At 41.2% G+C, this 13,374-nt stretch overlaps 1 protein-coding gene across 8 annotated transcripts in view; it reads right to left on the reverse strand.

The window, feature by feature from the left end:
- The window catches only part of SLC8A1 (solute carrier family 8 member A1), a 329,486-nt gene that overhangs the window by 296,931 nt on the left and 19,181 nt on the right, over positions 1 to 13,374 (reverse strand). For all 8 annotated transcript variants that reach the window (XM_045979206.1, XM_045979200.1, XM_045979204.1 and 5 more), the window contains exon 2: positions 11,131 to 12,962. In XM_045979206.1, coding sequence (XP_045835162.1) covers positions 11,131 to 12,929 — 1,799 coding nt within the window. In that variant the 5' untranslated portion in view covers positions 12,930 to 12,962. The remainder of the gene's footprint in view (positions 1 to 11,130; positions 12,963 to 13,374) is intronic.

Raw genomic sequence — 13,374 nt, forward strand, 5'->3', positions numbered from 1 at the left:
TTAGCCATAGATATTGCCAGGTACCCATCCAGATGAGGACTTGATATGCTTTATGTGATTATTTTAGGATACTTGATATTTTATCTATACTCATGTTTATATTGATATGCTATTAATACATTATTTAATACTGTTCATATTCTACCATTCTATTAGAGACTATATGTAGGTCAGACGAATCACTTCCTATAATACATCAGTTTAAAAGTATCCCAGAATTCATCCATTTAGAGTCCTTTTGTCTGTATTAACAGCAACTCAAAGAGACCTCCCGCAGCTTTCTGTCTTTCCTTGGAAATTTGGGTGTCCTCCTTCAATAGCATGTCAGGGTATTCTGAGACCCTAGCCTACCAGAGTCTGAGACCCCGAAGGCACTGAGCCCCAGCAAATCCCTGGGCTAGGTAGCTATGGTGTCTGTAATAGCCTTGCTTGTTCATGCTCAATATAATATCATTTCGGAGAAGGACTCACCCTGAGCTCAATAACACAGAGGATAAGGAAACAGTGGGAGCCAGGTGAAACCAATATGGCCTCCTTTCCTTACACCACACCCCTCTGAGCCCATCACTTCTATGAACCAAGAGCAGGCACTGAGTGGGTTGCTGCTGTCAGAAGTGGCTATGGCCGGGCGATGCTGCCAACTCATTATCATTTGTTCTCAGCCTAACCACCAGCAAGAGCCCCATCGGTGCTAAGAGCACGGAGAGAATGCCAAGGACGGCACTGGGGTAGTGAAACACCCGCACTGGTGTTTGACTGAGTTATCTGCATCTCCACCTCAGGGACATGAGGTCCATGACACCACGTCTTTGTCTCCATTGTTCCTCCGTAATCTTGCAACGACCTTGACACAGAACAGGTGCTGCTAAAACATTTGCTGAAAGCAGGAACCAGTGAAAAGGTAGCAGCCCTACCCATTCTCTCAGACCTAAGAAGATTCCATAAGCTTCCTCTGGCTCCCCAAACATACTGAGGCAACTGTATACACATTTGGTTTCAAGGACAAAGTTGCTGTCTATTTTTAATAAAAAAGCACCTTGAGTGAATCCCCTGTCTACTTTCGTACTCTCCTACTGCCTTTTGTTTGCTTGAGCAAGAATCTGGACTAATTTCAGGCTTCACTACGTTTTAATAATAACTGAAATCTAATCAGGGTTGCAAATTCTTTGTATCTGCCTCTGTCCCTCTGCCTGCCTCCCTTCCTCCCTCCTGGCTCTTTATCTGCCTACCCCTCCCTTTTCTTACTCTTTGAGCCTCCCTCTGCCCCTGCCTCCCCACTGCTCTCTTTTGACCTCCTCCTCCCTCTGACTGGATGTACTTCTTTGCCTCTCTTCTCTTTTCTTCCCTCTTTCCCCTTCCCTGTCTCTCTCCCTCCCCTCCTCCCACTCTATCTCTTTGCTTCCTCTTTTTGTCCCTTTCTCAGTTTCCACACCTCTGTCACCACACCTCTCTGCCCCCATTTGCCCTCCCCCCCCCACTCCCTCCGCCTCTGGACCCTTGCTGCCCCTTTCTTGACCCCCAATCTGCCCCCTTCTGACCCTTCTCCTTCCCATCTCTCTCTGCCTCCTGTCTCTCTCCCTCTTTCAGCTAATACCTAAATCTCACATTCAGAGATACACACATTGAACTAAATAGCTCATTTTTAAAACTGTGTCAAGATTATAACATTTTGTGTGTGAGAATGAAAGCTATCCTCCGAGAATTGTTTTTTTGTTTTTGTTTTTGTTTTTAACTGTGCCCTAAATATTAAGCTCTATGTACACAGGACTTAATTTTACTTTCTCACCTTTACCTTGGTAAATGAGTGTGTGTGTATGTGTTGTAAGAGAAAACTTCCCTGTTGAAAGAGAACCTCTGGAGGCTTCTGTTAGAGGTTATAATTAATTATGCTTATAAACACATTGACAACAAGTTTACTCCAAACAGACCAATAATTCACCTCCAAAACTTAAAAAAAAAACAACAAAAAAAACCCTACTCTATTCAAAAAGCAAAGCAGTTACAGACACACTTGAACACTGATTTTTGTATAGAGGGTATGCAAGTTATCATTTGACAGTCATCTGATTTTAAGTAGACGTTTTCTTTGTTACTGTTGTTGTCCCCAAGAGAAAATATAGTTTGGAAGCAAGAGTGACTTGGCATTGGGCTTTTTAAAAAGTATCTAAAAATTCCATTTGCCTTGAGAAGGTCTGTATCAGAGGAACGGCCACATGCATCCCTTGTTCTAGAAAACTTCCTAACCAAGAATTCTTACCATTTCTGGGGGGACAGAGAATTGAACTTTGTAAGCTGTGGGTTGTGCTGACAAGGTAACAAGCATCCTCTGGTACTGCTTCCTGTCGTCATTAATTTACATTGTCTTGTAACATACATAAGAAAGATCGACCAGGGGCGCCTGGGTGGCTCAGTGGGTTAAAGCCTCTGCCTTCAGCTCAGGTCATGATCCCAGGGTCCTGGGATGGAGCCCTGCATCGGGCTCTCTGCTTGGCTGGGAGCCTGCTTCCTCCTCTCTCTCTCTCTCTGCTTACTTGTAATCTCTATCTGTCGAATAAATAAATCTTTAAAAAAAAAAAAAAGAAAGAAAGATCGACCAAACAACTACTATTTTAAGAACGGAGAAAAGCTACATACATTCACTGTTCAGCCTTGTTAGGAAGTTACACCGTACAAGGCCAGTGCAGGCAACGACAGATAGCTACTAATAAAGAAGTTCCTTTTTTATTTAGGCACAAAGGGAAAATAAATACCACAAGAGACAAAAGAATAGACAATAACTGAACAGGTCAGGTACATGGAAGGATTATACCATTAGCATGTTTCTTGCCTTTCACACTCGGTTTTCTCATGGCCCTTGTGGGTTGACGGAGAGTGGGGGTGGGGTACAGTGTGGTTCACGCACGTTCAGCAGTTCCAGAAAACACAGGCGGCTGCTCTAGTTTCTCGTCTTCCGTGCTGCGCAGATGCTGCCGTCGAGATCACCACACTACCAGCCCCCTCCCCCACATGCTCATCCTCACCTGGGAAAGTCGTTCAGAAGGAGAACCACCCCGAAGGAAGTCCTGCAGGTTTAATAGTCAGGGAGCCCTACCGCTAAATTCGAGATCCATCCCTACGGGCTGTGCGACGCTAGGAAAGTTAGCAGGCTCGAAGCCTCAGGTTCTGCATCTGTGAAAGGAGGAGAAAAGCACCTAGCTGACAGAGCTGTTGTGAAGACGAAATCAAATGAACGTTGTCAGAAGAACAGCACGACACCTGGCTCTCCGTACATCTTAGACCGCGACCATCTCCCGTGTCATGCCCACCCCCCGCCACCCCCCGCCACCCCCGATCCGGAACCGCCATCTCCAACACCGACACCACAACCACCGCCATCATCGCCACCAGCTCCAACACCGCCACCAACACCACGACTGCTACCACCGCCAGCACCAGCACCATGTCTAAAACCATCCCCTCCAAGAGCAGCGCCACCGGCACGATCACATCCAAAACCACCTCCACCTCCTCCACCCCCGCCCCTGCCATGGCAACCATCACCACCCCGATCTCCACTACCCCCGCCACCCTCTACCACTGTCATCCTCATTTCACAGGTGAGGTGAGCGCAAGTCATTGTCTGAAAAGTCACGAAGCTCGGAGGAAACCAAGGTAGAGCTCAAACGTGGGTATGGAAGCCAAGTTGAGGACTCCTTCTAAGTCCGTCTTTATCTCAGGGAGTCTAACGTGGAAACGTGGAGTGGTCTTAGTTTCAAAGGTCATTGCAGGGCTTCGAGAGTACCCAGAACTCCAGAACCCCCATGCCTCAGCCTCCTGGAAATAAAATATCCCAGGCTGTTTCATCACTATCTGAATCACCAGGTATAAGGAAATTTCCCCAGGTGCCCTGTTATGAACACCAGCCTGAAAGGCAAAGTTCTGTGCTGGACTCTGTTTTTGCCCCCTGCCTCCCTCTCTTCTGCTGTCACCAAAGAACACAATGTCTATTCCCCTATCTGACCCTGTGGAGACATTATAAGAAGGAAAGAAAATGTCATCTAGAGCACAAATCCTCAGGAGAAAGGCAGGAAATGAAAAGGCATTGTTTATTTCGCCTGGCTCGACAGTGAGACAGCTGTATGGGCCTGAGAGAAGAATGAGCCCCGGCTGGCTCAACCTTTGGCAAATAGATGGGCATTACGTAGGCAGTATGTCGAGCCAGGAGAGGAAGCAAAGGAGGAGATTTCCTTTAATTCCGCCCATATTGTTGACGGCTTGCTTTCCCTCCCAGGACCTTCTGGACTTCCCCACTATCAGAGCAGAAAGCACAAGGCAGTGTGGGAAGCCAGGAGCTAAAGCCACTGGCTGCCGCAGTCTCTTGCTGCCTTGGCGGGCACCTTCCACAGGGCTCCCTGCTGTGGGCTTGTCCTGAGCAGTTACAAAGATCATGGCTAGTGCCACTCACCCACCTTACATTTGGCTGTCCTCTCTTTCTTTCCTGCCACCTGGCCCAAAGCCACTTCTGTTCTATCCTCTCGCAAGGATAACACTTAAGAATCACGTGGTGTGTATAATGTAATAGGAGCCTAACAGCTTTCCCCATCCTCCCAGAATGAATTTCCCATGAGGAGATGTCAGGAACCACGACAGAACATGATGGAGATATTTTATGGGAAAGCCTCTACTGTTCTCAAGACACTGAAACTCACAGGCAGGTTTCTACACCTGAGCTAGTAAGGACAGAGCAGCATAACAACAAATAACCCCACCATAGATGTCAGACCCTCAAGATTGCTCATTCAAAGGAATTAAGCATGCCTAAGTCCCTTCCCCGGGTTACCAGTATCCTCAGGAAAAAAGCAAAATAAAACAAACAACACAAAGAAAATTGCTTCCCACTTCAACAATTTAGTATAAAACCAGCTCTGTCTTTACCAAGAGGGTGGCTGTGCCCTGCTAACCCTGAAAAAAAGGGACAAGACAGGGAGGTGCAATGGGTTAAGGGCTGCCCAAGGGGGGACAGGATTCAGGTAAGTCAAAACCATCCCTAGAAATCAACCACTAATTCACAAAGTGCAAAACAAAATATTGACCACGTGTTATTAGAAATCTTGTAAATTTTCTTTAGAAATACGAGAGGCAATCTGGTAGAGAGGGACAAGCACTTGAGAATTTTTTTTTTTAAGTAGATCAGCTCTTTTATTTATATTTACTTAATTTAATATAAAACTCTTAACATGAGCTCTACTCTCTTTTTTTCTTTTAAGAGTTTATTTATTTATTTGACAGACAGAGATAACAAGTAGGCAGAGAGGCAGGCAGAGAGTGAGAGGGAAACAGGCTCCCCACTGAGCAGAGAGCCCAATGCGGGGCTCTATCCCAAGACCCTGGGACCATAACCCAAGCCAAAGGTTAAAGCCAGAGGCTTTAACCCACTGAGCCACCCAGGCACCCTGAACTCTACCCTCTTAACAGATTATAAGTGCACAGTACAATAGTGCTAACTACAGGCTCAATGTTGTTGTATAGGAGCTCTCTAAAACTAATTCATTTTGCATTACTGAAACATTATACCTGTTGATTTGAACCCCTCCCTTGCCTCCCTCCCTCTGCCCCTGGCAACCACAATTCTGCTTTCTGTTTCTAGCTATCTCATAGAAGCAGAATCATTAGGTGTTTGCTCTTCTGTGACTAGCTTAAAGGGACATATACTTAGATTAACTTAAATACCTTCATGACGATTTAAAATCCCATTAAAGAAAATGACTGTTCATTGCATATTTCATTCAGTTTGATAACCATCCTGTCTATTTAGTGAAATGGTCCATACTTTCAGGTTTACCAAGATACTACTCCATCTTAAAAAACATATTTTTCTCTCTGGTTATGCCTTCTGTCCTTCACAAGCAACTCCAAATATTTTGTCCAAAATTTAGACTTCTACAGTGTCCCCCGTGTCTTCATAATGTTGTGTGTACCTATCAAAATATGAGTTATCTCATCATCTCCCATTTTAGAGTATAAGGAATAGATTTCTTCTGTTCCCTTCGTAATGACTAGCCCAGTACTGGGCACAAATCAGTAGCTTATTAAGCATGTGCAGAGTGATTGGTACAGGAATTCTATTCTAGCCCTAACCAAGTAAAGCAATCATCCCCCTATGGAATGACCTTGAATGATGATTCAGAAAAGAGTCCATAATTTAAACACTTCGGTGTGTTTGAACTACGATATCTTCTCATTTGCTCAGATAAAACTTCTTTACATAACTATATTATACCCCTAAACTCTAATTAGCAGTGGGAAAATGAGATTACCACAGTAAACATGGCAATCTGATTGACATTGTAAACAACCCTGCGGCACATAATCAATTTAGGCTTCTGGCAATATTGAATGGGAAGTCAAAATATTTTTTGGCTCTTACCCTGCCTTATGTTTGTAATAGTTCTGCATTCATGAAAACATATGCATTTAGAAAAACACTTCTTGTACTTATAATTTAGATTTGCAGATGATACTACATGTGGTTTGGATTTAAGAAGAAACGAATATTCCAGTCTGAGAAGATAATCCACCAAAGCAGAAATCCATTAAAATCCTAAAATCATTTGATCTAAATTTCTTACTTCAGCATATTACCTAAGAAAGTTTTATGTCAATATAAAATCATGGTTCCATCATTCTAATAGGTTAAATGTATCAAATAAAATTCTTCTTCCATAAAGTAAATCTTGAGTATGTTGGATTCAAATATGTACTAATGGCCTTTCCAGTCTAGCATTATTTTCTGTAGTTCTTTTCATCATTTCAGATTCCCCTAAAGATACAAAATTATTCTTCTGTTCTGACCACTTGAAGTTTTCTTACTATTTTTGTTTCATCTTTTTTTTTTTTTTTCTTAAACAGCGGGCTGCTTTCTTGAATTATATACATTTGTCCTACTCTCTGAACTGAACTGCTCTCTTATAAAGCTAGGTCTTTACTCCCTGGAATTCTATAGAGCAAGAATAGAATACTGGTAATGTAGGAGGAAACACAAAGTATTTCTTCTTCCTGGAGTACAATAATAATAATGCCATAGAGCCTATATAATACTGAAATTTTATTTCTTTTCTGTTTCTTTCTCTAGAAAAAGCAATATAAATATTTAGTGTCAAATAGCTGTATTTGTTGGGACATCTTGCATATCGTATTTCCTAAACTTAATGAAGTCACAATTGCTGGGTATTATATGCAAGCAATGAATCATGGAACTCTACATCAAAAACTAATGGTGTACTGTACAGTGACTAACAATATAAAAACAAAAGTCACAATCATACTTGAAAATATAATAGTCATTAAAGCAAAATTAATTCTGGACAGATCCATTGATTAATAAATTATGTTGTAGCTAGGAACCCCCAGGAAACTGATTTGTTGAGCAATATATTCTAAGCATTTTCCAACCTACACACCTCATCTTTCAACTCTGTATTTTAAATAGGTAATAGTAAATGCTCATGATCTTTTGAGTCCTCCTCCAAAAGTATTGTTATTGGGTTATAACAAAGTAATTGAATTTGATTTGTATCTACATTAGTTAATTAACCTTAACATTTTCCACAACAGTCAAGCTCATGTTAGACCTTGGAAGACCAAACAACATTTTGTAATAATTATTACCACTAAGCTAGCATCATTAAAAAAACAACCATTAGTGGCTCTTCAAATTTGTGGATATCACCTACCAAACCACAAATCAAATTGGCATTTTATTTTTTATTAGCTGTTAACATTAGACAGAATTCCCTGTTGAAAGTCAAGATTAGCTGGCATGGGCTTAGTATTTGTCATTGATTGAGTTTATACAAAAGCACATGCTAACTGTTAATTGTATCTATTAATGGGTTTTGCATTGTAATTTGAAAATGTCTTACTGAGAATACATTTTATTTAAGACTACAAGCACCATTTATCACTTACCAGTATCTTTTTCAGATACAGATTTTGTACTTAAAAAAGGTCGAGTTGAAATAATTCAACTCATTTATATAAAAATGTGAATGAATAGATACAGATATGCTTATATTATAAATTTAAATGACTTCTACAAAAATAAGATCAGAGATTAGGAATCTATCTTGCTTTTGAAATTGAAGAATCAGTAAAGCTGCCTGCCTCTTGATCTCCAGCCCTGATTACACTGGACCCAAGGTAAAACTATCTACCTGTCTTTATGGCTTTTTAAAATAGGTAAGCTTTAAATCCAGGCTTTTCCTAGCATCTCTTTATGGTGCTCTGAAAAGAACCATAAATTCTGGCTTTGTGCACAACATTAAACAGAAAAGCAAAAAAAGATTTTTTTTTAAATAGTTAATAAAGTTCACTGGCATCAACAGTTCTAACTATGTATTGTAGGTTTTTAAGAAAGTCACCTCTCAAGATTCATTATGTAATTGGATGAGACATAAATTCATTCTTCAAGAAAAACTGGGTTGAAGTCCGCATGGTCTAGCTGATGACACACTCTGTCACTTGGGTCTGACTGTGTGGACCTGGCATTAGAAACAACTTCCAGGGGAAGAATGACCCATGAAGAAAAGGGAAGAGAAGGAGAAGAAGGAGAAAAACAAGGGACTTTTGATAATACCATGTTTTTCTAGAAGCATTGTATTGAAATCCTTGGTGCCTAGCTGAAGGCTAAGTCCCAGTCACCTAAACAAATTTATTTAAGCAACAGAGGTAGTAAGCATCTACAAAGCTTGTCAGCACTCTATAATGTCAGGATGAAGACCCTTTAAAATAAAAATTCTAGAAAAAAGAAAAAATGGAGCGCTGTAATTTTATCCCACTGATAAGTAAGATGTTTGACATTTCTAAAATTTCCTATTTCAGCTTAGTGAATAAAATACAGTAAGAGTTTTATTAAACCAGAACTAGTGATTGATCTAGAATACTCCTAAGAACACACACACACACACACAGAGATGGCATGCCAATAATACTACCCATCCTACCAATTTTCACAAGATATTTAAATCGCTAAAGCTGGAATTTGGCAATATTCCTTCCTTAGCAAGAATTAAATCAATTTAATGGCATAGGGTGAATGTTTTAAATGGAGTTTGGCAGAATAAATTATTCCATCAAATCACTGTCAATCTTTTTTTTTTTCCTTCTTCCCTTCTACACTGTGTCCAAAAAAAGGTTATTTATCTACAGTTTGATAAAGTCCTGGACAGCAGAATCAATAAGGAAAGACTGCCTCTCAAATAAACATGTACAGAGCCATTCTTTTTTAAAAAAGCAAGACCAGATTTTCAGGAGAAAACATTCTAAGTAAAATGAATAAATGAAACAAAACACCCATTGGGTCATATTTAAGTGCTCCCCTTGTGAGTTCATTTAAGAATATTCAATACTCCTTTAGTAACATGCAATATACTTTTACATGGATTACAAGTGCCATCTAATATGATAGGGTTCAATAACTGAAATGATTAGAAAATATAATGAGAAAGAATTCCCAACAAAGGATTCAAGTTTATGAGCTAATTGTGGGCAGGATCCCACTGAATACAAGGTCTCTGGGAAAAATCCTTCCGTAAGTATGCAGGATATTCATTTGCTTCTATATTACTATCTTTCAGTAAAATACATGTCCAACAAAACACACCTCAACACGTGGAGCATTAACAATATAAGAACCAACATAAAACCAATATTCATCCAAAGTTACCCCACTCATCTGAAGGTGGATATTATAATCTCTGCTTCAATTTCATCATGATATCATACTCAGTAATAGTTCATCTCTATAATACAATATCAAAGAGAGGTAAAAAGGAAGGCAACTGCAGGAACACCTCTTCCCTCTGCCCATTTCCACCCCCGTTCCCCTCCACCCTCTTCTTTTAGCAAGAGAAATTTCATTTTGGAGAGAATGTACTTGGCATTTGACACATCACATAACGTTTACGCAAGAGTTAACCATTTTTAGAACAAACTGTATTATATATATTTTTTTCTTTCCTGGAAATTCCTAAGTTGCCAATGATTCAACCAACATGATCAACCATTGTAATGTCCTCTGTTGTACTGCAAATATTATAGTTTCCTGCCTTCCTTCCTTTCCTCCTTCCTTCCACCCATCCTACCTTCCTTTCTTCCTTCTTTTTTCCTTCCTTCCTTCCTTTTCTCCCTCCTTCCATCCTTCCCGTTTAGACACTGCTCGTTGAGTCAACTTCCTGGCTTGCATTTGGTGAGTGTAATGCCCCCTCTTAGTCAAGGGAGGAGGAACAGTTCTAAACAGCAGCTGTCAAAGGCAGAATCATTGCACAACCAGGCACCTGGTGTTACATTAGCAAGAGTTACCATGAAGTGCCAATAGGAAGAGAAAACTGTTCCCAGTTCTTCTCTCTGACCTGTTCCCTGTCAACGAGGAGGCTTGGACAGAATCATATTCTCTCCCCATTGCTCTATCAGTAGGGTGGAAAGGTTTACTTAACTGTGGAAAATAAAATCAGACAAGAACTCCATAAGAGCTGTATGACTTTTCTCACACTGGCATAAGACTAAAAAAAGCAGGGCTGGTCATTAAGTCCTAATTAAGCATTAGCATGTAAGCAGAAACATTATCTTACATCATCACGAACACACAGCATCAGATAAAAGCAGCAAAAAAATATTCCAGCCAGCCTTGGTAGCCAGGAAATTCTTTTCAAAGGTGTTTCCTTTTTAAGCTTTCCCAATTTGTACTCAGTAATAACTTAGGGACTTAATGTAATGTTCTAAATAGTCGCTTTTGATAAATAAATAAATAAGTATTCCCTTTCTGCGTGTGTATTATGTGATTCAAACTGGAATACAAATTTCCCAACCCATCATAAGCAGTTTGATAAACCGTGTCACAAAACTCATTCTATCATAACTGCTATAATGTACTTAAACTATGCAAAAGTACAGAAGTTAAAAATAGAACCAAATTAAGATCTCTATATGGAGCAGATTGATAAGTGTGGCACAGCAGGGGCATTTTCAAGTGGTCATGTATAGCAAATATTCCATTCCTTGCGTGCCATTTAGTTTAAAAAAAAAAAAATTGCATCCACTCTCCCATCCACCAAGGCACTCGACCCCATACATAGGTATAAAAAAACAACTTACACAATTTCATCGTTCTGGAATTCAAGCTCTCCACAAGTGTCCTCGAAGTCCTCGCCTCCGCCTCTGGCCGTCCCTTCGATGGTTTTATAGGGAACGATAACATTTCCTCGAGCTCCAGATGTTCTCAATACCTTCACCTCCATAATGCCAATGCTCTCACTCACGTGAGTCACAGGCTCCTCAAAGGTAAAGATGCCTGCGTGGTCATCATCAAAAATGGTCACAGTGGCAGTAGAAGGAGATCCGAGGCAAGCGAGCGTAGAAACATGATTGGCTTCCAGGATGCCATCTTCTGAGGCGTCACAAGAGACTTTGACATTGCTCAAATGCACAAGGAAATTTTCATCCTCCTCAAAGATATCATCATCAATGATGCCAACTCTGATTTCCTTCTGGGTCTCACCAGGCTTGAAGACCACAGTTCCTTCGGTAAATTCATAATCAGACCCAGCATTGGCCGTGCCATCCTCTGTTCTGAAGTCAACAAACACAGTGTTAGTCAAATCGCCACCTCTGCGGATAATGGTCAGGGCGACGGTTCCGCAGTTCTCCAGACACTGATAGGTCCCTTGTTCAAAGAAGATCTGACTCACGGGGTCATTTTCAGCCACTTCAGTGTTGACCTCATGCATGCTGACAGCCTTCCTTGCCTGGTCAGCTGCATGCCTCTTTAAAATGTTGCCGGCTCCAGTCATCAGGCGAGTAGCTTGGATGCGGTAAAAAGCTCGGCTCTTTTGCTGCTGACTTAGGACTTGGTAGTTAGCTAATTCTATTAATTGCTCGATTTCTTTCTCCGGGTGCTTCTGCTTGAGCTCCTTCAGAATCCTCGCCATTTCTCGCCTGGCCTCTTCATCATCTTGGTCCCTCTCATCGACCTCCAGAACAAGAGCGCCATCTAAGAAATTGTCAACGTGGGAGTTGACCACTTTCCCGTCCATTTCAATTTCAGTCTTGGAAGATGGCCTGTCTCCTTCATGCTCGATGATCATTCCCCTCTGCTTGCCGGCCCGGTACCTCTTGTAGACATACTTATAGAAAAGAAGCCTCCTATCTGCTACCCAAGCGAACACGACACAGATGGGAAAGAAGAAGAAGGTAAGCAAACCTTCCCAGACCTCCACGACCCCAGGAGAGATGACAGACAAAATAATGTAAAGCCAAGTATAGGCAAAGATGCTCCAGGCTGCTGTCACAAAGAACACACGCAAATGCTTTATCTTCCTCGTCTCTCCGTCTGGGACCACGTAGACACAAAGGGCAATAATGATGAACATATTGAATGCAGCACTTCCCACGATGGTACTAGGACCCAGGTCTCCTGCAGTGAAGTTATGGCCGCACACTTCAATTACCGAAAGGAGAATCTCTGGAGCAGAAGACCCCAGGGCCATCAAGGTCAGGTTGGAAACCGTCTCATTCCAGATCCTCACAGTGGTCTTGGTGGTCTCTCCATTGGGTTTCTTTATGGTTATTTCTTTCTCCTGAGATGTGATGACTTCTATAGAGGACATGAACCGGTCGGCAATGATAGAGACTCCAAGAAACATGTAGACCATGGCCACAAAATACACAGTAGCTCTAGCAATTTTGTCTCCAAAGGAAGGGTCTTGGGGCTCCCAAATGGGTAAAATCACCCCCTTCTTACAGTAATATGAGCCAGTACACTCGCCGGTTTCATTGACTTCTCCTTCCATTTCTGTCTCTGCACTTATAAGGTCCACGTGGGAAAATAAGAGAGCCACAATGGCTAACAGATGACATCCCATCGAAAAGGCAGGTGAGGGTCTTAACCGCAGCATATTGTACAATGGTAGACTTCCAAGTGTCCCAACCTACTGGCCAAAATAAGATGGAGGGAGGGTGGGGGAAAAGAAAAATCACATCATCAGAGCCAGATCCAAAGCATGACCAATTACTGATTTTTATTGCTTTTACCAATGATTTGTTTAAATTTCACTACCATAATACCTATGGTGAATAATTATTCTAAGTATCCATCAGTGAGTAAGCAATCCTTTGAAAAATTTACAACTCAATCTCTCCATGTGTGGATTTTCTACTTGTAGTCTCCATTCACTGAGCAACGTACACAATTGACTTATTGGAAATGAGAAGTTCAATTAAAATCTTGCCTGGTTGAATACATAGTTATGCATGCTAAGAGCCAATAAGGGGAGGAAAAAAAACCTTTTGATGCATTAAATAATTTTCTCCTTGTTGCTAATGCAGATTTTCTTTTAAATT

This window comes from Meles meles, chromosome 15 (assembly GCF_922984935.1).
Source record: "Meles meles chromosome 15, mMelMel3.1 paternal haplotype, whole genome shotgun sequence".
Classification (NCBI taxonomy): Eukaryota; Metazoa; Chordata; class Mammalia; order Carnivora; family Mustelidae; genus Meles; species Meles meles.